Source organism: Amphibalanus amphitrite, unplaced genomic scaffold, assembly GCF_019059575.1.
Source record: "Amphibalanus amphitrite isolate SeventyFive unplaced genomic scaffold, NRLGWU_Aamphi_draft 000362F_arrow, whole genome shotgun sequence".
Lineage (NCBI taxonomy): Eukaryota > Metazoa > Arthropoda > Thecostraca > Balanomorpha > Balanidae > Amphibalanus > Amphibalanus amphitrite.
In genome coordinates, this window is record NW_024881856.1 from 410,283 (window position 1) to 436,087 (window position 25,805).

General features: G+C 48.9%; 2 protein-coding genes across 5 annotated transcripts; one reads left to right on the plus strand and one right to left on the minus strand.

Moving 5' to 3' along the window:
• Positions 1 to 1,471: 1,471 nt before the first annotated feature.
• Positions 1,472 to 17,939, minus strand: LOC122389559 (E3 ubiquitin-protein ligase Bre1-like). Of its 3 annotated transcripts, none has more exons than XM_043381712.1 (18): positions 17,909 to 17,939; positions 15,382 to 15,576; positions 14,874 to 15,060; positions 13,945 to 14,139; positions 13,554 to 13,675; positions 12,790 to 12,936; positions 12,313 to 12,435; positions 11,481 to 11,606; positions 10,888 to 11,061; positions 9,684 to 9,941; positions 9,187 to 9,357; positions 8,695 to 8,858; positions 7,768 to 7,921; positions 6,787 to 6,900; positions 5,834 to 6,025; positions 4,126 to 4,318; positions 3,688 to 3,869; positions 1,472 to 3,006 (listed from the first exon to the last, which is right to left on the minus strand). In XM_043381712.1, the coding sequence occupies exons 2-18, from the start codon at positions 15,526 to 15,528 to the stop codon at positions 2,815 to 2,817; spliced, it is 2,841 nt and encodes a 946-aa protein (XP_043237647.1). In that variant the 5' UTR covers positions 15,529 to 15,576; positions 17,909 to 17,939; the 3' UTR covers positions 1,472 to 2,814. The 3 variants fall into 3 exon arrangements, with proteins under 3 accessions (XP_043237647.1, XP_043237650.1, XP_043237648.1); XM_043381715.1 differs by lacking the exon at positions 17,909 to 17,939 and adding an exon at positions 17,860 to 17,880; XM_043381713.1 differs by lacking the exon at positions 17,909 to 17,939 and adding an exon at positions 17,668 to 17,773.
• A 195-nt stretch (positions 17,940 to 18,134) lies between these two features.
• Positions 18,135 to 21,595, plus strand: LOC122389560 (E3 ubiquitin-protein ligase COP1-like). 2 transcript variants are annotated; one of them, XM_043381717.1, is made up of 2 exons: positions 18,135 to 18,320; positions 19,468 to 21,595. In XM_043381717.1, exon 2 carries the CDS (start codon positions 19,499 to 19,501, stop codon positions 21,440 to 21,442), a length of 1,944 nt encoding a protein of 647 aa, XP_043237652.1. In that variant the 5' UTR covers positions 18,135 to 18,320; positions 19,468 to 19,498; the 3' UTR covers positions 21,443 to 21,595. The 2 variants fall into 2 exon arrangements, with proteins under 2 accessions (XP_043237652.1, XP_043237651.1); XM_043381716.1 differs by lacking the exon at positions 18,135 to 18,320 and adding an exon at positions 18,781 to 19,031.
• The last annotated feature ends 4,210 nt before the right edge of the window (positions 21,596 to 25,805 follow it).

Here is a 25,805-nt window from a genome sequence, read left to right on the forward strand (position 1 = left end):
TAGCTAATGGCTGAAACAGACTCAGCGAAAGGGTGCGGTCGTGGACAGCGCTTCGCAGATGGGTTATTATAAGACAAAAACATAAAATCAAGTTGGGTTAGCATAAGATACGGCTGTACCTATTATAGAGGCAAGCCCGAGAAGCGCAAGGACATTCCGGAAATATTTATGATATAATCTTAGGAAATAACCATGATTGATGGAAGCGTTAGCATCTTGCGTAAGTAAATTGTCTTGACTTGTTGCAGCGAATACCGTCCCACCATTCCGAGTTGAAGTTAGAAAACGAATGTCTGTGTAATTCGATAAGTAGGGGAGACCCGGGAGGTATGGGCCGGTTTTGTGAAAAGGCAAATTTCTTCCAGTGGGCTGTGGCTAGACTCGGTTTTTCACTCTGTGTACGTGAAATTGCCTTTCGCCTGCATCGTGTGCCTGAAATTAGGCATCTTGGATCAAGTATTTTGTCTCGAGATAACTTTCAATAAATCATGTGCTTTTTCGATCCATCAAAATGCACCGGGAGGTATGGGCCATGGCTCGGGAGGTATGGGCCGGTACCATGTTTCATATTATTTTCTCGACAATGAGAATAATACTCGTAGCTGGTATCTACCTCGATCTCTCTTAGAGCCCAGGAACCGCATAAGTGGCCAACAGCTTGCTTCATGGAGGTCACTTGGGCCCATATGTATTTTGGTAAACTCAATCATGCGCCATGAAATAAGATGAATAATATATTTCTGTTCGAATAAAAATTTGAAGTTAACTTTTCGACCTAACGCGACAAAAATAAAACTTATTGACGGGGACATTTAATGAAAGCATCCTTTTATTTATTTAGGATCACCGGGAGTGAGTGGCCCAAACCTCCCGGTTAGGACGCCATAATGTGCGTAGCATCTCAGCTCATAATCTTGCAAGAAAGCTTCTTGCTGTCTATCCAGTCTTAATTTGCATGCTTTAAACTTTATGCTAGCGATGGTCTGACATCATAAAACGAGCCTGGCTCAAATTTATCACGAATTTTCTGTATGTACCGTATTTTACTCGAAAAGGGCAAAAACGCTTTATCGCCGCTCATTGCCATAGAAGACTGAGGAAGGTTTTGAAAATCACGTGGGATGTAATCACTGAATGGCTGCTACCAGTTAACGCCGTCAAATGTGTAAAAATACGCAACACTTCTTCAAAACTGCGATGGCCCATACCTCCAGGGGGCCCATACCTCCCGGGTCTCCCCTAATTATCGTACCGGCCACAAAAGTAGGTATACCTACTTGCACTGTGCAATGTGCATCAATACAGTAAGCTGCAAGTAGTGCCGCTACCTGTGTTCGCTATGGTGTTCGCATTCAAACATTGTAGGAGGAAGACAAATGAGAAATCATCCATAGCAGCGTAGCTCAAACATTCCGGTAAAACAGGAAGCCCATCTCGTTCGTCTCCGAACCGTCCACCAAACTGACGCGAGTCACATCGCAGGCGTTTATTGGTCGCGGTACTGATTACATCAGCGTGACGGCCCGACGGCGTCACGTCACATCGACACGAGGACCACGGAGACATGCAGAGAGCTGCGTGCGCGCGCCGCATGGCGGCCGCGGCGGCCCGACAGTTTGATATTACAACACAGCCATCCCTCGATACACGGACTGCCTATGGAAAAATACCCGGCGAGCGAGCGAGCGAGCGCCGCGCGCCGCGCGCAAAGTACCAAACCATCAGAAGAAAACACGACGAGCCCTTCCCGGGCATAGCTAATGACACGGACGAGACAGTTGAAGCGGCGGCGCCTGCCGCGCCGGGCCGGCGAGCCGTCTAACACAGCAGCGGTTCACGCGGGCCACCGTGAACGCTGAGAGCACGGACAGCCCGCCAACGACGGTCAGCCGCCGAGACGCCACCGTGGCCGAGCCCCCGCGCTGTCTCAGCAGCTGACCGGCGCCGGCGGGCCGTCAAATCTAGTCTGTACACAAATATAGCCCGGGACGAGTCGGCCCGACGTCTGTACACAAACAACTGCGCGCACGGCACCACACCAGACCGGAACAATAATCAGAAATGCCATCTCAGGTCGGCCGCAGAGTGCGGCGCCTCTCCAGTCCACTGAATAAACCCCGCTGGGGGAAAATGCACCTGTACGACCGGCAATTACAGTAAGCCTAAGTACGTCGCGGATAGAGCTACACGGGGCCGCCGCTGTCCATAGCACAGCGGTCGGCTGGAAAGAAGGGTCCCTTGATTAACCAGCGGACAGCAAGTGTGACCAGCCGGGGCTGCCCGGCGGACAGTCAGTGACCCAGCCGGGACTGCCGGGTGGTATTTTACTCAGCTGTGGCGGCACAGAACCGTTCCCACCGCTGGGAGCCGGCGGCGGCAGATATCCGACCGCCCTATACAATACAATAGACAGGCCCGGACGACGGCCGGGTCGCGGAGGGGCGGAACGCAATAGGGAGGGACACCGACAGACGACGCACCACCGCAGTGGAGCGCCCGACTCGTCACACTTTCAGACGGCAATCCAACCGAGAGGCCGTCACAATCACACGTCACAACCAGGCCGCTAAACACTGACACACTCACCCTGCTCACTCACTCACTCGCTCTCATATGTAACTCAAAACCATCCCAGTCGAAAGATCAGAGCAGAGTCTCCCCGAGTACCACCTGTCCAGCGATTGTCCGCGCCGACAGAAACAATCGTACAAACACACACATACGATCACATCCTCTGACAGCCACACATACCCACACACCACAGCAACGCACATACACTTACACAGCAACACCCACAATCGCTCGCAGTCACACCTAAGCCAGATACAACCTGTGATAGTCATTGGCACCGAACGCAGCATTACACTTGGGACACTTGCGCTGTCGTGTCTCGTAGCGCGTGCGCAGACAGCTAAAGCAAAAGACGTGGAAGCATTTGGTGAGCACGGCATCCTTCCGTTTCACCTTGCAAGATGGACACGTTAGTTGTTCCTTGTACTCGCGGACCTGGAGGGCAGAGTTAGAGAGTTAGAGAGGGAACGAGATGGACATAATGGACACCTCAGCTGCTCATTGTACTCATGAACCTAAAAGATACAAGGCGGGCAGTTACGAGATGAGACAGATGAGAAGAGCGTCGATTTATAGGTATCGGGCACATGTGGCAACTCGACTTGTTGCCAAGACATAAACACCGCCGCACGGCGGCAGGGCGGGTGGATCGCTAATAATTTCCGTTGCGTAACAGGCATGCCGTGCGTGCATGCCTGGCCAAATATCGCGCATTGACCAGTGGCCCCCCGCCCCAGGCGGGTATGATTGGTTCCACTGGGATAATAAAAAGGAATAGCGTCGCACTTCATCACGGATGTGTCTAACAATCATAACATGCTTTGTCCACATTACATAACGCTGAATTGGAGACTTGCATGACCGACATAATTACCTAGCATTACCGCGCCATTGTCTTACCCAATTACCAGCTTGTCACGAGGTATCTGCTAAGGTCAACAAACCTAATGAAAGCCTCTTCGATCACCGTTAATACCAGACAAAACTCCATCAATGGCTGAATTTCCCCACCGAACTCGAATACCCGGCCATCCACCGCCTAAAACTACCGTCCACATCAAAATATACTCCCCCCCCCTTAGACCTTCCCCCTAAACTCCCTCCCCCAGCACCTACCTCCTCCATGAGAACGTCGTCCGCGGCACCGGCCAGCTCGATCTTCTTGGCCCGCTCTAGTTTCCGCCGGAGCGCCGCCAGCTCCTCCTGAAGTCGGCGCGTCTTGAACGTCTCCTGCTCCATGGAGGAGGTTTTCTCGGCCACCACCTGCTGCGCCTCGGTCATCTGCGCATGGTACTTCTCTGTGACGCAAAGGAGAAATGGTGGGATGAGTGAGACAAGACCAGACAATGAGGCTAATGGTGCGGGCACCAACAGGCGTAAATAGGCGCATGCAGCGGTAAGTAAGGCAGACGAAAGAGTTGTTTCTCAGTTCCTGTTCCACATAGATGATGATGATTTGGGTTTGATGACGCCTCGGCGACGAAGGCCATTTTGCGTCCATTTCTTCGTGTCCAGTATGAGTGGCACACAGGGAAAACGTAACTCTTCACTCACCGAGATGAAGCTTAAGATCGGCGGCCGCCTGGGCCGACTCGATGGCCTTTCGTTTGTGCATCTCCATGGCCTGTTGTCGGAAGCCGAGCTCCTTTTTGACGTTGGCCAGGTCGCTCTGCATGTGCCGCTCCATCTCCTCCAGACTGCGTACCACCTGGTTCTGCGCCTCGACCTGCGTGGTCAGCGTCTTCACCTTGTGGGGAGCGGTAGAGGGTCAGCTGAGGGGTTATCGACGCAGAAAGGGTTAAGGAGTCGGCTGCAGAGTTATCATTACTAATTAGTTGAGGTGAGCGTCTCCAATATTGCCAGAGAGGAATGGAGGGCAAACATCGGCAGTCGCGGGGTTTTAATCGATAACTACGGACGGGCGAGTGCCTCCGAAATTGTTGGATGATCAGTATTGACAGCGTAAAAGTGCTGTAAGGATAGCACCAACAACATCAGGGAAGTTAGAAGCTATTTTGACAGCCTAAAAACCTTTGTGTCTAATGCACTAGGCCTCGACCCATCCAAACATACGACCACAGCACATTTGACACATCAAACCGAATTGCGCAGTTATTTCTTGCGTAGTTTCACAACATATAGCCAGTGCGTTCAATTGCTGTAAGCGGTTGTTGGTTTTGACCCACGACAATCAAGGATTATCCTTGGCTCCCGACATTTCCAGCAAACGGCGACCTTTCGTCGGACCATTATAATAATCGCGATTTGCGCATCGGTTCCGCCCACCCTGGACGACCGATCGTTGCATCGTTCATATAATAAATGGTTAGTGGGCGCGGCCGGCCTACCATATAAGTATGAACCGTTGGCCGCTTGTTGGGGCCAGGAAAAACAGGCCGGTTGTCGACGTGGCCTTTTAGGTCGCCCACGCGTGTTGATGAAATGCGGCGTTTATGACGCACCAAGACGAAGAAGGTGACTTGTAGTGGTCACCGAAAGTCATTGCTTTTCATATGTATAAAGCAATCGGTAGAGTGAAGACGTATTTAGGAGTTGACTCAAAAATGAAGTCGAAGTTTACAGCAAGGACTTGTAGTAAAATTTCTCAAAGTGGTGTGATTGACAGCTTCCATGTATCTCTATACTAACTTCGCTTCATCTTGAAAATAGTTAAGAAACGTCTCACGTAAAATGGCCATAAATGGATTTTATGCTTAGAGATTCCAAGAACCTGACATGTCCCATCAACTGAGCCAAGTGGTCTAACTTTTACACATCAACTTTGCCGATAAAAAGTTTTTCAGTTAACTAAGCTGCTTAGCGCCTGCGCTATAGCAAATAAAAATAAATACCGAAATATTTTATTTTTCCGTGAAAGTTTTCGCTGAAGAAAATGAGCAAAAAGAGAACAGTCAGCATAAATGGCAGCAGGTTGGCTGAATAATGCAGGATAAGTCCTAGACGGAGAAATCCTAAGCTAACATGAAATCAGAACCCATAACCCATCAGAAATGTCCATAAAAGAAAAGGGGATGGTTCATTAGTAGCTCACGGCAATCACACACTACCTATGTTGCTAATATCCACATCAGGGTACAGCTGGCATTGAATTAATTGCGTGTCTGCAAAAATCATTATTCTAATTTCCAATGCTTCCAATTCCCTCTAAATAAATCGTTACTTTTCACGGCGTTTCAATGTCAAACATAACAACCCAATCCCAATAATCGCATCTCGATGTTCACACGCCCAGTCGACCTACCCTCTCGCTCATCATGTCCTTCTCCTCCAGAACCAGCTTGTGCGTCTGGTTGGCCTTGATGCGCTCCGACATCAGCTTGAAGTTGGCGTCGTCCTTCTCTCGCAACTGCTGGATGAGCCGGATGTTCTGATCCTGCATGTCCTCGAAGGCCTGACCGGTGACTTCCATCTCGCTGAGTAGTGCCTCAGCCTCCTGTGGCGGGAACACAGGGTGCAGTCAGCCCCTCCGCCTACTTAATCAGCGGCGGGAGGCAGGAAACGATCAAAGCCCACGGGCACGATACACACTTCACATTATACGCGGGACGTACAATGAGTCGATCCTGCGAGGCAACGAACAGAGAAACAGTCAGAGCCTCAGTCTCCTGCAGTGGAACATAGGGACCAGTGTTAGATCCCACTAAGCACATCGCACAGGTTAACGTTAAAAACTAGATTTCAAACAGGACACAGGATACAACCACAACCTTCGAAGAGATGTACACAGGGCACCAGTCAGAACCTCAGCCAATAGACGTACGGCCCTCCAGCAAAATAGTGGTTGGTTAGCCTATGTGCTTTTGGTATAATAACTTTAAATGACAGAGACACTCCTGTAAAATGACTCAATAGAAATGAGAAGAGGGTTCGTTCACACATTTTGGCAGTGGTTTTCAACAGCCATTAGACGTATTCATCAATGCAGATCGATTATTGTGATGTTGGCAACCAACCACTTAATACCTGGAGGGCCGTACAGCACGTAAGGCGCGTCAAGGCCGACATCAGTCGACAGGATATAACGCAAAAAGAAAAAATAGCCCAGAGCCTCAGCCCGCTGCGGCGGCCGCCACGGCACACACGGCACAATCAAAGCCGGCATCATACTGCAGGGCACACGGGGTTCACCTAATGCCAGTACCGTGCACTTCACCATCCAGACACAGTACCAGACACCGCAGTCAGTCACCGTACCTGTTTCTGGTTGTGGATCTGCTTCTGTAGCGTGTGGTTATGCTCCTCCAACAGACGAATCTTGCGAATGGCGTCCTCGTCGGCTAGCTTCTTCCGTTCCTCCCGCTTTGCCTCCTGTAACGTTGATTAAAGCGTGGGTCAGGGAGGTTCAAACAGTCGTAATATTGACACCAAGTGAGAACGTGGTGAAAAGGCAGCAACGTCCCTGAATATTTCGAACATTAATTGATTCATTACATTATTTTGTGGCCTTTATGAGACGTCGAGATGCAATCAGTTTGTCCTACGATATTGACTATCCCTAATAAGATCAAATCTCTCGGAGACGGACAACGCCTGACGCAGAGATGGGCCAATCACTGTTAGTAAGCCTATTACAGCTCAAATGTCCGAGAGGATTCGTCTAGGCTTTTATGTGATATACTAACATCAGTGGGGCGTTATATAAAGAGCACAGAGCCTACCCCCGTACATTATTAACGATATACCTTTACATTACATTATTAACGAGATACGGACACCTAACTAAATATAAGGTTGTCAGGCGTAGGAGGAACAATGAAGTATGAACAGTCGACTTCACGGAATAATGTCAGAGACCCGATAGAACCGGACCTATCGCCAGGCCAACAGGAATGAGGCAGATATGGTCGCCTCTCCTCACTCTAACAGTCAGGCGAGTCGGCTGTCAGCAAAAACACTGTTCGGCAATCCTGTGAACCTCCTACATACTCCAGTTCCAGCACTAACAACCACGAGCATCCGGGACACTTAAACATCCCTAATATTTAATATCGAAGTTCGCGACCTTTCTGGCACATCACTGCACAAAAAAGTCGTCCAACCAACCGGCACCTAGGCGAGAGGTATCATAGCATCCTTCATCCAACCGTCAGTCACATGAGCTCTTACACGACCCTGCCGCTCATCTGCTCGCTCTCCCCTGCGGCCGGTGTGTCCCATCTCCCCCTCGTCTCTCACCTGGAAGCGTTTGAGCTGCATCCGCAGGTCGTCACACTCCTGACGGGCCTTCTTGTCGGCCGCCATCAGCTGCACCTTGTCCCGCTGCTCCTTCCCCACGCCTTTGTACATGTCCAGCAGTAACTTCATCTCCTTCTGGTCGTTCAGTGCCTTCCTGCAGGCACATAGAGCGAGGTTGGGCAGGTGTTAGAGCTACACTGATACACCTGAACATGGGTAAATACATATGAACATTAGTTGAGGCATATAAGAGAGGAAGGTCGGAAACAATGTGAATAAAAACGAGTTGGGTATCTTAGTGCAATATAAGCGTGCAATATCACTAACCTCAAGCTATTTCCGCATTTATCAGTAGGTATACCATCAAATAAAAATATGATCAGTAGACAATCGAAGTAAAACGGCACACAACGTTTACAATCCCCGTAAGTTGAAGCAGGGAACGGAATGGATATGGTCAATCTTGCTTTACAGTCTATCTTTGGAAAAGTGTGGCCGATCCGAGCTGTAACAGCCCGCATCCAGCCGGACGCCGGGCTGAGATCTGCACTAAATTCCAATCACACGCCGCCCTCAGACCTAAAGGTCAACTGATGCCGGCAGCGGTCCTCTGATCTCGGTGACAAAGTATATGTGGGAGCGACACACACATCCGGACGGACAAATGGAACGAGGGAAATCGAGACATCCACGGGCGTCACCTGGCCTGGATGAGTTTCACGAACGACCGAAACAAGTTAGCAACCAAAAAAAAAAAAAAACTATCAGGAAAGCCAGCCTGTAGATTAAACATCACACGACCGTATGGAAGCGACACGGATCAAGCTTTCTTGCCACTCCATGACTTGTTGAATACCTACCTATATGCAATATAAGCCGCCTGCTCGGCATAGGCAATAGTCATCCACCTTGCCGTTCCCAACTCACTTGAGCTGCGACTTGAGGTCGCGGATCATGTCCTGCTCCTGTTTGGAGAGCTCTCTGTGCTTGTGTTGCTCCTTTTTGATGGGCGTGCAGGTCTCCTTTTTGATGTCCTTCTTGGTGTCCTCGGTGTCACCGGAGCCGGACGCCTCGGCCGACTGGGAGCCGCCCTGGCGAAGAAAAAGGGCGGTCAGGAGTTTGTGTAATATGGGGGTTCAATGGGAAGGTACTAGGTAGCCAGGTTTGCTACGCACAATTGAGGGTTGCCAGAATATGTCCACAATCACAGTTGTACATTTCAGTACCATGTTTAGAATCCCCTCGCGATTAGATTTCATACATCCAGCGCCCACCACTGAATCAGTTCATCCGCGTCCCCCACCATCCTCCCGGCAAGGATCCTGCCTTATGTATCACTCCATCGGTGCCCCTTCCACCAGCTATTCTCGAGACTGTCTGTCATTCCAGTCACCCCTCCAATCTCTCCCTCTCTCCCACCTGCTCTCCGTCTCCGTCCTCTTTCTTGACGTCTGCCTCCTCTTTCACAGTGGCGTCGTGCGCCTGCTGCGGGTGCTCCTCCTTGACATCTCGGTCGGACGAGGTCGAGTCCTGACGCTCCGAGGTACGACGGTACTTCTCCTGGTTCAGCTCCTCCACCTCACGGCGAACCTGATAGAGAACGGGGACGTCAGGTCAGGTCAGGTAGTGCGGGTTCGGTTGGAGCAGGTAAGTTCAGTCAAGCTAGGCAAGGCCAGATCAACACAGACCATTCAGCTATGGGGATTGGAGAAGGTAAGGCAACTACAACAGATCATAACGGTATATGATGTTGGACACGGAAGATCACGTAAATTCAGTCCTGCAATATCTGATGCCAACAGGTCATAGTTTACTGTCAGACCGTGACAAGTGGGACCAGGAAAAAATGACAGCAAACACTCACCAAAAGTCAAAACAGAATCTCACCAATCACCATGCTTATTAATTTATCTTACCTTGATGAGTTCGATGTTAGTCTCCTTGTACTTTCTACGGTATCTCTGCACCTCGCCCTTCAGCTGCTGGTTGTGGTTCTGCAGACTGGTGATGAGGTGTCGCATCTCGCGGTTGATCGGGCCCGTCTGCTCGTTGGCGGCCAGGTTCTGTTCGAACTCGATGCGCAGCATCTCGTACTCCTTCCTCACTCGCGCCAGCTCGTCCTCCTGTTGGATTTCCTTGGTGCGGAGCTTCCTCTGCGAGAGCAGCTCCTCACTCTGTAATACAGAGGGGAGTGAGAGTGAGGACGACATCGGGAGCTTCCTCTGCGAGAGCAGCCCCTCACTCTGCTAGGGAGAAGAGAGAGAAATGGGGGACTGACAACAAGCGCGACACACGCCACTGCAGTAGTCCTCAGTACCCTGGTACTTTCAATGGACGAATAGTCAGGTGTAAGAAAAAAGGATTATAGACATACGAGTACGACGGAAATAAAGTGTCCTCAGTCCCTTTTACATGAACGCGAACAAGTTAGCAGAATGTCAGTGCCACTGTTCTATTTCGACAATGTGGGAGGTAACGAAAACCTGCTCAAAATAACCTAAACACGGGGTCAAACTAAAATAGCTCACACCAAGCCGAATCCTGTAGCAGCATCCGGCGACAGCATTGCCACCTGTCACCCATCGGTATTCAGTACCAGCGAACCCTCTCAGCACCTCTATCCGACCCATGTCACTACATCTCAGTACCACATTCAGTAGGTGACGACAGCCCGGCCGGGCCCATCCGTTCCCCGCCTGGTGCGGGCACAATAATACCGCCCGTCTGACCGGCACGTACCCCGGGGAGGCGTCTCATCACGGACACAGATGGACCCGGCACCCGGCGGCGGTCTCTGGAGATGGGACACGTGAGCTGGTGTCCGGTCCATAACAGGGGAGAGCGGACGGAGGGAGGTGGACAGAGGGAGGGAGAGAGTACAGGGAGGGAGTGCCTTGTGGGTATGAGGAACGGGTCATAGATCGCGCTAAATGTGCTAACACTTTTCGATATTGCAGAACAACGGCGATGAAAGTAAAACAAGAGAACCCGCTGCTAGACCGATGAGATAAACACACCCAGAGTAGATTGGAATCGAGTCCAGACGGCTATAAATTCGGCCCATCATCCCTCATACATCCATGATCCAACTGCCGGCAGCGAGGTCCCCGTCTCGCTCACCTCCATCTGTTCGATCTGTCGCAGGTGGGCGCTGGTGCACGACTGCTGCTGCTGCTTGGCCTCCTCCAGCTGTGTGCGCAGCTGACGCCACTCGTTGTAGAGCACAGAGAACTGCGACTGCAGGCACTTGTACTCGGGCGTCTCCACGATCACCGACTCGGGCAGCTGGCGCAGCTGAAAAACATGGTCGGAGAGCGGGGTGGGGTCAGACGACGCGGCAGCAGCCACTGGATGGCAGGGGAATCAGCTGCAGCGGATAGGCACACACTCGGGAAGCAGGAGAGAGGTCAGCGGTCTCCATAGAGGATGTTATAGGTAGCGTCGGTAACACGGACTATCACCTCAAGCAACTTGTGCAGGTGCATGCCAATCACTTTCGGACCTGTTCCAGAAATCATTCGCTATCTGAGCATTATCGAAAATCGGGTAGGACAGGGGAGGCAGGGGCAGCCCTATGAACCCATCCCAGGGCATAATTGCAAAGTGCAGGCTGACCCTCGCAAATAGCGCTTATTCAACGGGGATCTGCACGCTTTATGTTTCATTTAACCACATAAACCATCCATCAGTCCCTCCTCTCCCACACTACGTACGTCCATTTTTAGTTTTTCGGCCTCTTTGAGCACGTCCTTGTGCTTGCGGTGGAGGTCCTCGAGCTCCTGAAGCCGCTTGGTGGCCAGCTCTCGCTGCTCCTCCAGGTCCAGGTTGATCTCCTCGATCTGTCGAGGGCACAGGATGCAGACGCGGTCAGCACAGGGTCGCGGTCGGGAAATCAGAATGCCAACGGTGTACAGCCGGTCACAATGTTACAACCAAACGTAAGAGCCTAGCTGGCAGGCTTTCGGCGTAAAACGAAATCGGCCACATCCGTGCAATGAACAAAGCACAAGAGCAATTATATCCCTGCAGGGAGGGTCTATATTTTTTTTTTTTCGACGTCTTGCAACTCAAATTCTTAAAGTCACGTTGATCCCAAACAATACCATACGAACCCAAAAGGTTTCCAGCGTCCATCATAACCAGCCTGTCACATTGAGTCATCCTACCTCGGTTGTTTCTTTTTCTTTCTTTTGTTGGGTTAAGCCCTCTCGGTCTGACAAGACCATTGCAGAGCCGGAAGGACGATAGGGATTAGGGGGAGACATTGGTCTGGGCAGACACCCTAGAGGTCGCCGGGGCTGAGCCCGTCCGAATGGACAGGCCGACCAGCCCCCCAAGCACTCTCTGCACCCGGCTACGGGGTGCGCTCCCTCGGGAGCAGCGGTGCCGCTCCAAGGGAGCAGCGGTGCCGCTCCAAGGGAGCAGCCCGCATGAGATACAGGTGCCTGTCCAGCCCGGAGTGGGGGTTGCGGCGTGGAGGAGAAGGATTTCAGTTTCCTGAGGATAGAAGCACGGAACGGGTGTACCTCGGTTGTCAGCACGTACCATTTTCTGCACGGAGCCGGTCACCTTGTAGGACTTTTCCGGTTTTCGGGAGCTGCCCAGACCGGAGCTCTTCTGGGCATCGTCGGGCCGCAGATCCTCCACCTGCTGCTCAAAGTACTTCAGCTGAAAACAAAATACAAACAGTGTGATGAGTTGAGACAAACCAGCGCACATAACACGCGATGGTATATAGCGAGTCACTCCAGTCCGTAGAAACGGTACTACCACGCCCTCTTGAGCACTAGCTTCATAGGTGGCGTGACTGGAAGAAGACCAACGTTTCCACCCGTATCAATCTAACCAAAACGCCACCACCAAAGAGCCAGACTGCCTATCAAACACACAAACCATCTCGCAGTCGCCACCTTATAGAGTGGCAAAGGACAGACCATCGAGTATTTCCCCCGACCCAAACAGCTACAAAAGCGCGTCCCACCAGCACCATCCCACCACGCAGCTGAGCGCTCCCCGCCGTACCTTTTCGGATGCCTCAGCCAGGTGAGTCTCGAGCTTCTCGTTATAGTTGCGCGTCTTCTCCCACTCGTAGAGTAGATCGTCGTGCCGGTTACCGAGTTCGTCTTTCTCCGTCTGGAGGGCCGTGAGCCGCTCCTGCAGCTCGGCAGTCTGGGGACGGAGGGAGAGGGCGGTTACAGAGGGGAGGAAATGAGCAGGCGGGCGGTCACAAGAGATAAGCATGATGAGGCCGGGAGGATATCACAAAAGGGAAAGAAGGATGAACTAGCAAACGGTATCAGGAGGAAAGAATGGACGGCTTAAGGTCATAGCCTGGACACTGGACAGGATGAGAGGGCGGAGTCGGACGGTCACAAGTTAGACTTGCCGATGGCGCCGGAGAACGGTCGTAGACGGGCTGAATGGACGCGTAACGACGGTCAAGGGAAACAGGGGGCAGAGTGCAAAACGATCACAGTTGGAGCACACGGATGAGTGAGCGGACGGCACAACTGCAGGCCTGGGCGGACAGCGAGGGAGACTGTCACAGTCGGAAGCGACCAGAGCAGCGGGATGTGGCCGAAAAAATAGGACCAGTGGGTCCAGTGGCAATACAACGTTGCCATATCACGCGGGTCATAATAAAGCACATTATACATTTACATACACGGCTGAGAATCGTCATCGTGTAGAAAACTGCGATGAGTTCGCTTTCCAGATGTCAGGGATGTTCCGTTTCCCTCCCCTCACAGCAATCAGTCTCACACAGGACGATTGTAGCGGCTTACCTTCAGTGACATGGTGTGATGCTTCTCGTGCAGTGCCGTGTTGAGTGCGTGCAAACTGGCGTTCTCCTTCTGCAGGGTAAGATTCATCTCTCGAATCTCCTCATCAAGGTTCGGCGGGTCCTCTGTAACACAATTGTAGCGGTTTCGTAAAGATAAAACACTGAAAAAGGACGAGCACAAACAAAAACGATGAACATTTTGTATGCAAAGGTACGTAGAAATCGCAGACATTCCGTGGAAGCAAAGGGAATCTACTTTTGTAGTCAGTCAGCGTTATATTGAAGTTCATAGCAGCGTTCCCTAAAAAAACGCACTCACCGCGATAACTAGCTGGCAAACATTTACTAGCAACACCACAGCATCAGTTACCGTTAACTACCCGCTCTCGTACCGTTTTCGGCGGCCGCCTCGCCCTTCAGCGCCAGTGTAATCTTCTCATTGCGCTGCACCACGCGGTCAAACGCCTGCAGGATCTTGGCGACGGCGCGCTTGGAGACCTGGACACGTCTGGCCAACTTTTCATCCAGCTCCTGCTTGTCCCACGTGGACAGCTGCGTCAGGAACGAGGTGGTCGCCTCGCTCTCATCTGCGCACGGTGGAGCAGACGGACCGATCAGCATTCAGTGAGTGGGCGGCAAGACAGGAAAGAAAAGAGCAGCATGTCAACATGTCAACATGTCAACGCCATGTTGTGGGATATCTGTGGTTCTTTTACATTACAATCGATGTTTTAATGTGAACGATGAGACCTGGTGCCACTGACGGCAATACTATTATATACGTTTGTTTATAAGAGCTTTAGGGCACATTGACTACAAAGGTCATTTTGCGCCCCACTACCGTACACGCTATAGTTCGTTTTTCTTAAGTTCGACCCTCACTGTAATCGTCTCTTTGAACATAGCACGAGAATTGCTAGCTGAATTACTTAGAAAACTGGCTGGCGCACATTGATTTCACAGACGATGAATTTTACTCAAAATTATTTCTTCCTGGCTCTTATTTCCCAGACTCCTAGCTCGTAGTCGCCTTTATATACAACCCCACAGAGATAGACATCTTGTCAGAAATTATAACTGAACTCATCAATAGATCGTACGGCGTTTAACAGACCGGTATGTCATCGGTTTTTAAAACTTATTTGGAAAATATTATTCATGTCTGCAGTACAATGTGCGCTAGCCAGTTTTCTTAGTAATTCAGCTAGCAATTCTCGTGCTATGTTCAAAAAGATATTTACAGTGAGGGTCGAACTTAGAAAAAACGAACTATAGCTCCTTTTGAGTTTCAACACTGCCCAGTCGCGCCCCATCGACTGACTTTTGCTCTCGAATTCGTCGCTAGTCTCGGCGTCGAAGCGCTGCAGCAGCACGCGCATGTCCTCATTGAGCTGGTTCCAGTAGCGGTTGATGATGTTGAGCACGGCGTCGTCCTGGATCTGGCGCTTCTCCAGCTGGTCGATCCGGCCCCGGAGCTCCTGGTCGGCCCTGTGGTGTCGCTTCAGACGCTGCGGACGACGGCAACATGGACGGGTCAGTGGACTGAGACGCCATATGGTGACTTTTCCAGTACGGAGGTTAGTACTTTTTGAAGATTGAGTGAAGAAACAATCTTTGGTGGCATTTTAAGCATGCCATTTCAGAAAAATACATGATGGTAGCAAATAGCCTGAGACAGCTCACAGTTCATTTCATTCTTATTCATATCCATAATTCAACTACAGGCAAAAACAAAATGTTGCAAACAATTCAACCAAACAACAGAACAGAAGAGCTTAGGTGCTTTTTCTGCTGGATAACAAAAAAGTAAGAGCAGATTCATCAGTTACCTCGGCCAGCTTTTTGTTTTGGAAGTGCAGAGTCTTCATGTCGATTTCTTCCAGAGTGGAGACAGGTCCGATCTTGATCTGCTCGAACTGCACCTTCTTGGGGGGCGGTTCCCCGCCAACCCCCTCGTCGGCCCCTCTCTTGGCCATTGTCAGTGTTTAGGTGTGGGACCTATAACTTGTGATGGCTCTACCCACCTGAAAGGCACATAAGAAGTCATAGTTAACAGAAGGCCAAAATAAGTAACTAAACAGCTGTGAACAGGTGACATGATTTTGATATGATCTGTTGTTCAGTAAAAAAAACACACACACACACACACACACACACACACACACACACACACACACACATGCCAGTTGCTAACCAGATTTAGTTCCCTTGGCTTTCACTTCATGTTACCCTTCTTATGCATCAGATCATTAATCCATATATTTTCATGTTTCTACCACTTATTAGAGAGGTGATGTATGGTGATGATCTATTATTCAAATATATTAAAAATTCAAAAAGTGCCCAATATGTAATCAGACATAGACTTCCATCAGTGGTACAAGACATTCAATCCATTCAGTGTACCAGTTTATTGGAATTCACCAGCAGTAAAATGCAAATATGTTTGTAGATAAATCTACTATCTAGACTGTAAAAGAAAACATCTGAAGAAATAATTTCAAGGAAAAGAACACAAGGTTATTATCAAAGTCATAATCTAATTTTTCTGCCATATCTTGACCTCTCTGATAACTTGCATTTTTTAAGATATTCAATATTACCTGTCATACCAAGGGAGTCAATTTGAGCCTATGATTAGACTCTTATCCCCCTTTGTTCCCTTCTCAGAATATTGAGCATGAAGCCAGTTCTACAAACAGGAAAAAAATGATCTACTTAAGATCTTGTAGTCTTGAAATTTGAAAAGCACAGCACTTATGTGAACCACACAGGAAAAAAACTGCTGGTGTTAGGAGAATCATCAGCCATATAGGTAATAGCCAAGTAATAAAAAAAATAATCGGCCAGTATGCTATTTCCTTATATCAGGCCAGCATGAGTTTAGCACGGTTCATATGAATCTGCATGCTTCACACTCTACATAAGCAGGCAGCAACCAGCGCAAATATCAAAATGGGATCCCTATGTTGGTGCAGGTAAGAAACACAGTAGTGAGTAGGAGAATCTATGTTTAATTTTTATCAACCATCAAAGCATTTGTAGGTAGGTTTTCATATTATTTAGCATGGAAAAGTAGATTCCAGCCCTCTACCATTTGGGTAAAAGTATACAGTGAGTCCGAGTGACTGTAAAAAGATAAAGTTTTCATATTCTTACATTATTTGACATCCTGAATCCAAAAATGAATAAATGATACTTATGTGTCTTGGAAATAAAAGAAAAACATAATCAAACCTGACCTAACCTTACCTATTTACCTACAACCTACCAACCTACCTACAACCTAAAAACCTACAACGTAACAACCTAAAACCTACAAACCTACCAACCTAAAACCTAAAACCTACAAACCTACAACCTAACCTAACCTAAAACCTAAATTTTTTGATGTTACATATTTGTATCTACAGCGTAACAATTGTCCACTTGGACCTAATATATACTAATACCGAAATTTGTTTTGATCAAAGTCTTAGGCCTGGCTAGTGGCTACACTACCTATGCAGTTTCTGCGTGCATCTTTGTGTTGTGAGTTTGCGTATTTTGCGTAATATCGTTCCAGAAAAAAATCGATTTACATTTATATATAACTAATATAAACGTTATATTAATTATGACTTGTTCTAGAACGATATTACACAAAACACGTACACGCAAAAAACGCACACACGAAATGCATAGCCCAGCATGCAGGCCATGAAATGCCAGGCCGGTATTAGTATATATTAGGTCCGAGTGGACAATTGTGACGCTGTTGATACAAATATGTAACAGCAAAAAATTTAGGTTTTAGGTTAGGTTAGGTTGTAGGTTTGTAGGTTTTAGGTTTTAGGTTGTAGGTTTGTAGGTTAGGTTAGGTTAGGTTGTAGGTTTGTAGGTTGTAGGTTGGTAGGTTGTAGGTAAATAGGTAAGGTTAGGTCAGGTTTGATTATGTTTTTCTTTTATTTCCAGGACATATAAGTATCATTTTTGGATTCAGGATGTCAAATAACGTAAGAATATGAAAACTTTATCTTTTAACAGTCACTCGGACTTAATGTATACTTTTACCTGCCAGGCCTTTAACTTTCAACACTACCTAATTTTTCTTGAAAAATCAAAAAGGTAATGACCTTGCAGAAACCACTTATTATACTTATGAAAAGATCATTCTTCCAGTTCCTGTTAGCACCGTTTTGACCTTGTAGAAAAGGACGGGGAACTCCGCCTAACAAAGCGAATATTTGACGTTTCTTACAAAATATGAGGTGCTAGAGAGTGTTAAGCTGCGAAGAACATTATACATATTACATGGCACAACGAACTTGTGATAAAATATCACCGAAATAATTCCCAAAAGAAACCCAAACCGACCAATACCCGACGCAATACGAAACAGAAAGAGACAAATGCGAATAGCCAATTTCGCTCAAGGAACCCCAATAAGTGATTTTTGCTTAGATTGTAGAATTTTGATTACGTCATAAAACTAAATTTTTGATTTGAGCTGAGTCAAAATGACGTCATCACTGTGAAAGGAGTCGCTTTCGATTCGTCACGGATTCGTCAAAAACATCACGTCACAGGTTCATATTCGACCGAAACAGAGGCCGGCAATTCTTGCGAAATTGAGCTCTCTGCCTCTCTGCCTTTCGGCTTAAAAATTTCGCATGGTTTTCGGTAAAATCGTTCAATAATATATGTGCGCATAACCAATATTACTGGACAGTGTTGCACGTGAAACTGCGGATTTCGAAAGCCATGCTAAAGTTACAAAAGTTTTCAGGTAAGCATAACCTTGAACATAACTGGGCAATGGTGGCAAGGGATTCAGCAATGTTTTAGTTGGGTTGTTTGGATTGGTTTTTTAAATTAAAAATAATTTTTCATAACATCTGATTTTCTTTTTTTAATTTTGTTTGAAATACGTTCACCATGAATGAACTGTCAGGGTCAAACAGACCTCGTCACCTCACATTTCTTACGTTAAAAGTAAATAAATTGGCCGAGAGTCTGCTACGCAGGCGCAGCTGCATTATGAGATGTATGAAAAGTAGATTTTTTCCTGATTTTGTATTGAATGAATGTTTCTTTTGACAGTCATGACAGTGAATCACTGGGTATGGTAGAGGTCGTTTATGGGAAGAGTCCACAGCAGGTACAGGAATCAGTGAGGCTGAACTTGCACTTTGTAGCCCTTTTTGATAGAGATGATAAGACTCAAATTTGATTACAAAACAGGACAAGGTGACACAAGGGCAAAGTTTCAAGCTACAAAGATTCTTTGGCTCCCAACATTCACAGAATCATGAAAAATGATATGGAAAAAGATTCTGGCTGTAAGTTGTGACCTGAACATAAACCCAAATGTTAAATGATTGAGGAAAAGTAGGTGGGCAACTTTCTGAAAAAATGAATTGCTGAACTGAAAGTGATGAATGTCAGCCATATTGCTGCAGTTCATCTGTTTCAGATTTCTACAGCTTAAACAAGCAAGGTGAATTGGTAGTGATTGCACAATATGCTGTATGGTATGATGGGGTGTGAAGACCACATATACTATATTATATGTGGTCTACACAAATTTGTGAGGAGCTGATAAGTTCAACAGTGTTGTGTGTTTTGAATGGGTACCTACTTTATATACTCTAAGAAGGTGTGAATCTATGAATCTATTCTAACTAGGGTTTTACTACCTAAGGTATCTTTTACAAAATCTTGTGATATGTGTAATGTAATTGTGCTTGTTGTGTCTCTTAAAATCGAACTACAATCTATTGTGGTGCACTGCTTATCATATATGCTGCTTTTTAGAGCAGTACCTATGGTGCTTTCTTTATAGCTTAGATATTAACTTTACCTGTTCAAGCACCCAAAGTTGCATAGTACAGTACTGAGTGCGGCTCGTGACAGCTGTTTCCCGCCTGTTCCAGTGTCGTGACGGCCGGTCGGCGGGCAGACGCGATGTCCGGGGGCGCGGCCGGCGCCGGCAGGCCCGGCCCCTCCAAAGGCAGGCGCACGCGCAGCCGGGGAATGACCGGCGTGGCCAGCTCCTTCCAGAAACAGAGTGAAGACTTCCTCTGCCCGATCTGCTTCGACGTCATCGAGGAGGCGATGATGACACGCTGTGGGCACACGTTTTGTAACCGCTGCATCGTGCAGAGCATCCAGCTCAACGGCCGCTGTCCCAAGTGCAGCCGCGCACTGGACGAGGACAGCATCTACCCCAACTTCCTGCTCAGCGAGCTGGTGACCAAGCACCGGCGCGCGCGGCGCACCCCAGCCCAGCTGAGTCGACTGGAGCCGGCCGAGCTGAAGGAGTACCTGGTCAGCGAGACGGCCGAGCTCGGTCTGCCTAACGTCAACCTGATGCTCGAGCTGCTGCAGACGCGGCGGCGCGCGCTCGAGGCCGACTCGCAGCGCACGCAGAACGTGCTGCTGCGCGAGTTCCTGACCACGCTGCGCCGCCAGCGGGAGGAGATGCTGCAGCAGCTGCAGCGCGAGCTGCAGGTGATCGACACCGACCAGAAGCGCGTCGAGCAGGCGCTGGACGGCGAGCGGCGCGGCGCGGCCGGCGGCGGGGACGGCGCGGCCGCCGGAGACGCCGCCGGGGTGCCGTGCGTTCCCAGCATGGAGGCGGAGCGCGGCGCGCTGCCGACCGAGTCCGTCTCACCCGACGTGGCCGGTCCGGTGGCCGTCTCGGATGGCGAAGTGCCCGAGGGCTTTAACGTGGTGCGCGGCGCGGTGCCGCAGACTCCCGACTCGGACGCGCTGGCGCGGCGGCGACGCCAGGTACACAGTCACTTTGATGACCTGGTCAAGTGTTATTTCTCGCTGCGGCCGCGCGCGGTGCACCTCGGCGCGGGCGGGGAGGAGGGAGACGCCTGCCCGTTGGACTCATTCAGTGACGCCCTGTCACGGCTGACGCGATACAGCGGGATGCGGCCGCTGGCGTCTCTCAACTACTCGTCTGACCTGGTGGCCGGTGCCAGCATCGTCTCCAGCATCGAGTTCGACAAGGATAAGGAGATGTTCGCCATCGCCGGCGTCACCAAAAAGATCAAGATCTACGACTACGGGTTCGTGGTGCGGAACGCGATCGACATCCACTACCCGACGCTGGAGATGGCCTGCACGTCCAAGATCAGCTGCGTCGCGTGGAACGGCTACCACAAGTCGGTGCTGGCGAGCTCCGACTACGAGGGAGCCATCACCATCTGGGACACAGCCACCGGTCAGAAGCGGCACGTCTATCAGGAGCACGAGAAGCGCTGCTGGAGCGTCGACTTCAACCTGGTGGACACCAACCTCATCGCGTCTGGAAGCGACGACTTCACGGTCAAGCTGTGGGCGGCCAACGCCAGCCACTCGATCCTGTCGCTGGAGGCGAAGGTGAACGTCTGCTGCGTCAAGTTCAACCCCTCGAGTCGCTTCCAGCTGGCGTTTGGCTCCGCCGACCACAATGTGCACTACTACGACCTGCGCAACACCAAACAGCCGCTGCAGGTCTTCAAGGGGCATCAGAAAGCTGTGTCGTATGTGAAGTTTGTCAGCGATACCGACCTGGTATCGGCCTCAACTGACAGCCAGTTGAAACTGTGGAGCGTTACCTCGCCTACCTGTCTCCGCTCGTTCCACGGACATGTCAACGAAAAGAACTTTGTCGGCCTGGCCACGGACGGTACGTACGTGGCGTGTGGCTCCGAAAACAACTCCCTGTACGTGTACTACAAGGGTCTGAGTCAGAGTGTGCTGTCGTACAAATTCGAGCCGCCGCGCTCGCTGCTCGAGAAGGAGCGGGCTGACGACGGCAACCAGTTTGTGTCGGCTGTGTGCTGCAAGTCGGGCAGCAGTGTGCTGGTGGCGGCCAACAGTCAGGGCACCATCAAGGTGCTGGAGCTGTACTGAGGGGCGAGTCCCGCGCGGCAGCTGCGGGACCGGCAGCTGCGATATTGTGATCGACCGATCACTGTGTGTTTGTACCTCGGCGAATGAGTGCAAATGTGGTGGACGGGGCTGGGAAATGTTTTTAACAAATATATACGTATGTTTTTGCAGAAATTGTCATCTATTTTGATCGCTGTAGAGAGGTGGTATTTGAAACGCGCGTTGATGCTCAAGACTCAGAGTTGTGCACTGTGCAGCCAATCGTTGAAACTTGACTGAATAGTGACCGAACCTGGCTCGAGGTACACGTGTCTTCGCGCTGCACTGTGCAGTGATAGGTTATTTTCCAATATTGAACGCAAACATTGTTACTGGGAAATAAATGTCATATTTAAATGCATGGATCGACTAAACACTCCAAAACGTAAAATTGGCACGTGCAGGTGAACGTCCCAGGCAGTAATATCCATACATATCTCGACATTTTCATTATTTGAGATCGAGCCAAGTACAGCGTAAGCCTACTGCGATATGGTGATCACTCGCTCACTGTCCGTACCTCGACGACATTTTCTGTATCTGCCATACGGGTCTCTAAACAAAGCGTTTAAAATTGCATACTCTCGTCCACGATTGGCTTCACAGTTCACACTCTTGCGCCTACCGACTGACTGCGGCAAATTGCAATAGCATTGTCCCCTAGTTTTGTCCGTCTCTAATTTTCCTGGCACCCCACACGATTCTCGGTACCTGTCGCGGAGTGCTCGCCGTCCATCTATTGATCCCTGCCTCTAATTGGTGTGGCGTGAATCGGCCTCGTTCGGCGGGAAACAACACGGTGCTCACGTCAGCCGTCCCAGGCCCTGTGTTTGGACACGCCGGCCCTACCATTAGGTCACTGCTTTGATGGGATGAAGGACTTTCGCGACGTGTGGACATATTGCTGGTCATGTCAACGTCGAGGACGATGGTGTTTTTGCGTTACAAAGGTCTTTGTTTGTTTTGTTTTGTTGGGTTAGGCCCTTTCGGTCCAATAAGACCATTTCAGAGCCGGGAGGATAATGGGATATAGGGGGAGACATTAGTCTGGGCAGGCACCCTAGTGAGTCGCCGGGGCTGAGCCCGTCCAGAGGACAGGCCACCCAGCCCCAAGGCACTCACTGCACCCGGCTACGGGGTGCGCTCCCTCGGGAGCAGCGGTGCCGCTCCAAGGGAGCAGCCCGCATGAGATAAAGTTGCCTGTCCAGCCCGGAAGGGGGTTGCGGCGTGGAGGAGAAGGATTTCAGTATCCTGAGGATAGAAGCACGGAACGGTGACAAAGGTCAAAAGGAGTAGGAATAGAAAGCGCGAGTCTTCTGTCTTTCAAACCGCCTCATTTGCTATGCGGCACAGCATAACTTCAGGTGTTTGACTGCTAGTGCCATCTAGTGGCAGGAATACAAATAATGCGGTACAGCATAACTTCAGGCGTTTGACTGCTAGTGTCATCTAGTGGCAAGAATACAAACAATGCGGCACAGTATAACTTTAGGCGTTTGACTGCTAATGCCATCTAGTGGCAGGAAGACAAACAATGCGGCACAGTATAATTTCAGGCGCTCGTTGCTAATGCCATCTATTGATGGAATAGGAAGCATTGCGGCACAGTATATTTCAGGCGCTAGTCGCTAATTTTGTACTTTATTTGCATTTTGCCAAGTGATACAAAACATTTCCGGTACATATCCACAGTCCACACACGCACAAACAAACCCATACACACATGCCCGCTCGGACACGGTCAGGAGGCGTTCAACCGCCAATCCTCCATGCGGCAGTTACACACTGAAAGAAAAGTACACCCAAAATTGGAATAATTTTACGGTGCCTAAATCTCCAACCCTAAGTGATCATTCTACTCCCCCGTGTAAACTGCTTTAACATGGGCGATTAGCGACTATTTTTACCACCGGGTGTTGTCAAATAACTCCCATGAGCTTAAAAATACACCCACTCTGGAGTAAAAGTACGGTGCCTAAAAGTCCAACCCTAAGGAATTATTTTACACTCCCGGTGTAGGGGAGTACACTGAAAAAAAAGTACACCTGGGTTACATTTTTACCACCCGTCATGTAAGATATTTTTATCCGGTTTACACCAGTTTTAGGAGTACTTATACTCTTTTCCTGAAAAAGTGAGTGCAAAATTACACCTGGGTGCATTACTACTCCATTATATGGAATACAGAGGAAAGAGAAGTGTACTTTCACTCTTTCATACATTGTACGCTCTGTTTCACAGGGTGCATAAATACTCCACTTAGAGTTATTTTCAACGAAGCGTAATTTGACACCAATTGTCTAGTGTAATTCTACTCCATGATTGGTAAGCAGAGTATTTTTAGAACATATTCAGATGTAAAATTTCTATCTGAGACATAAAAATATACCGGGCGTCAGGAACGTCTGAAATAAAGCGTAAAAGCAAACCAGCATGGCGATGGGGTGGAGTGAAATTACTCTTTGAAAGTTGATTTTGCACCTATATTTGTAAATTTGCACTATAGGTAGCACGCATGCGCGCAGCACGGTTTCCGGTTGCCGCCATTTTCTGGTGTTTCAGTTTGCGGTTGGCAAGGCGGTTGGTTCTCACTGCGCAGTGTAAAACGGTGATTTTGCGAAGGGCAACAAGTCGAACTGCGAAGGTAAGTCAAAGTGTGGATATTGAGATTGAGATATGGTGTTAATTCAAATTAGTGTATTGCTATTTAGGGGAAATGATCCAGGAACGCAGCTAAGTGAGGTGTTCAATCAGGGCTTTGGCTTCTATTTTTAGGTTTGCAGGCTTCAGCTTCTGTTCAAAATTGTCATCTGTGACATCACAAATCAGTCTTTCCCTATTTACCAGGCCACATTTCTGTCTAGTACCTAAATTGATTTTTTAATCTATCACAATAATGCTTAAACCACGTTTTAGGCATTTTTCAACGAACAAGTCCATCTAAATGGGACAAAATTAATATAACATCCAAATTCCAAAATGGAGACTCACCACCAAATTGGGTAATATCGGCGCCAGGAGACTTGTCCCACCAACTTTTCATGCATTTTTATTTTCGAAACCGGTTCGCAAGACATGTCGAATGTGTTGTGCGGTCAATCTAACTTTTACAGTTTTCGAGTTACGGTTGCATTTATCCGGTAATGTCCGAAATAGTCAATTTTTGCCTGGGATTTCCTGTTAAGCGACTAATGGTCGAGGCAACTTCATGAGTTGTGTTTATATATCACCGAGAGTATGGTTGTTCTGTATTAGCAAATACAAAAAGTAAAAGAAGACATGCTAATTTAGCATGTCTTCTTTTACTTTTTGGCCTTCAAGCGTGGTATTCTCAATATCACAGTGCGATTTTCTTATCGTTGTATGTGTTTTTAAAGCCAAACCAAACGAGTTATGAATGTACGGGCTGCAGGCAGGATCGTAGTTAGCAGGTGCCAAGTCCAACCTCCTGTTCCCCTCTTTTCAGCTATGGGAGGAACTGGCCCGGATAAGGGGCGTCAAGAAGACGAGGCGCTGAAGAAGGAGGTAACTGAAGAGACGCGTCGGCTCTGCCAGGAGTTTGCCAGTCGACTGCTTCTAGGTCTTGATTCCAGACCGAACAGTGGTAAGTGTATAATCATTCCGTTATAGGAGCGTTCCAGGACAGATCACCAAGGCATGTACAAGTCTCGCGGGTTTTAGCGGTAGGTTTTGCACCTAGAAAATTTAGTGTACTTCAGGCTATATCTTCGTCGTCTTAAGCTTTTAAGTGTTGAAGATGCGATCGACTTGTTGGGTAACAAGCCGGCCATGATCGTGTAAAATGGCTTCATCGTAGATCGATTAGTTTCTGAGATATAACCGGAAATGTAAAAGTGCAAAACCTACCGCTTAATCTCGCGAGACCTGTACATTAGGGTGGGGCGAAAAACACTTTTTGGAAAGTGCTAAGTACATCTAGTGAAAAACTTGGGCCATAGTTTCAAATGAACACATGCAAAATCTTAGCCGATCGGTCAAGCATAGACATGAGCGTATTTGCGATGGATGAAGATCTGCAAACGCTTTCAGGCGTTGCAGTCTCTAATGCTAAGGAGCCGTTGCGATTGGTGTGTAACACCGGAATAAAAGCGATTCGCGAGAAAAGACGAGATCAGTGGACTAATGATGGCGTATTTCATCAATACTGAATCCCACGGGCCGACCCAGGGTCCCTTTATCATCAACATGGATCCGGATCCTGGATCTACCGGATCCCTGGATACATGATCCGGATGTCTACATATATGATTATATTATGTTTTCAAAGTCAATGCATAGGCTAATTGTTCATCCGTGTATGCCGAATCCTGGATCCAGTGGATGC

What these genes read in the sequence shown, in the direction of transcription:
- LOC122389559 (XM_043381712.1), bottom strand. Translation starts at nt 15,528, where the DNA reads ATGGCCAAGAGAGGGGCCGACGAGGGGGTTGGCGGGGAACCGCCCCCC. An exon ending in GACAGATCGAACAGATGGAG is followed by an intron (nt 9,942 to 10,887) that starts GTGAGCGAGACG and finishes TCTGTATTACAG; the next exon opens with AGTGAGGAGCTGCTCTCGCA. An exon ending in GACCTCAAGTCGCAGCTCAA is followed by an intron (nt 7,922 to 8,694) that starts GTGAGTTGGGAA and finishes ATGTGCCTGCAG; the next exon opens with GAAGGCACTGAACGACCAGA.
- LOC122389560 (XM_043381716.1), top strand. Translation starts at nt 18,973, where the DNA reads ATGTCAGCCATATTGCTGCAGTTCATCTGTTTCAGATTTCTACAGCTT. An exon ending in CTACAGCTTAAACAAGCAAG is followed by an intron (nt 19,032 to 19,467) that starts GTGAATTGGTAG and finishes CGCCTGTTCCAG; the next exon opens with TGTCGTGACGGCCGGTCGGC.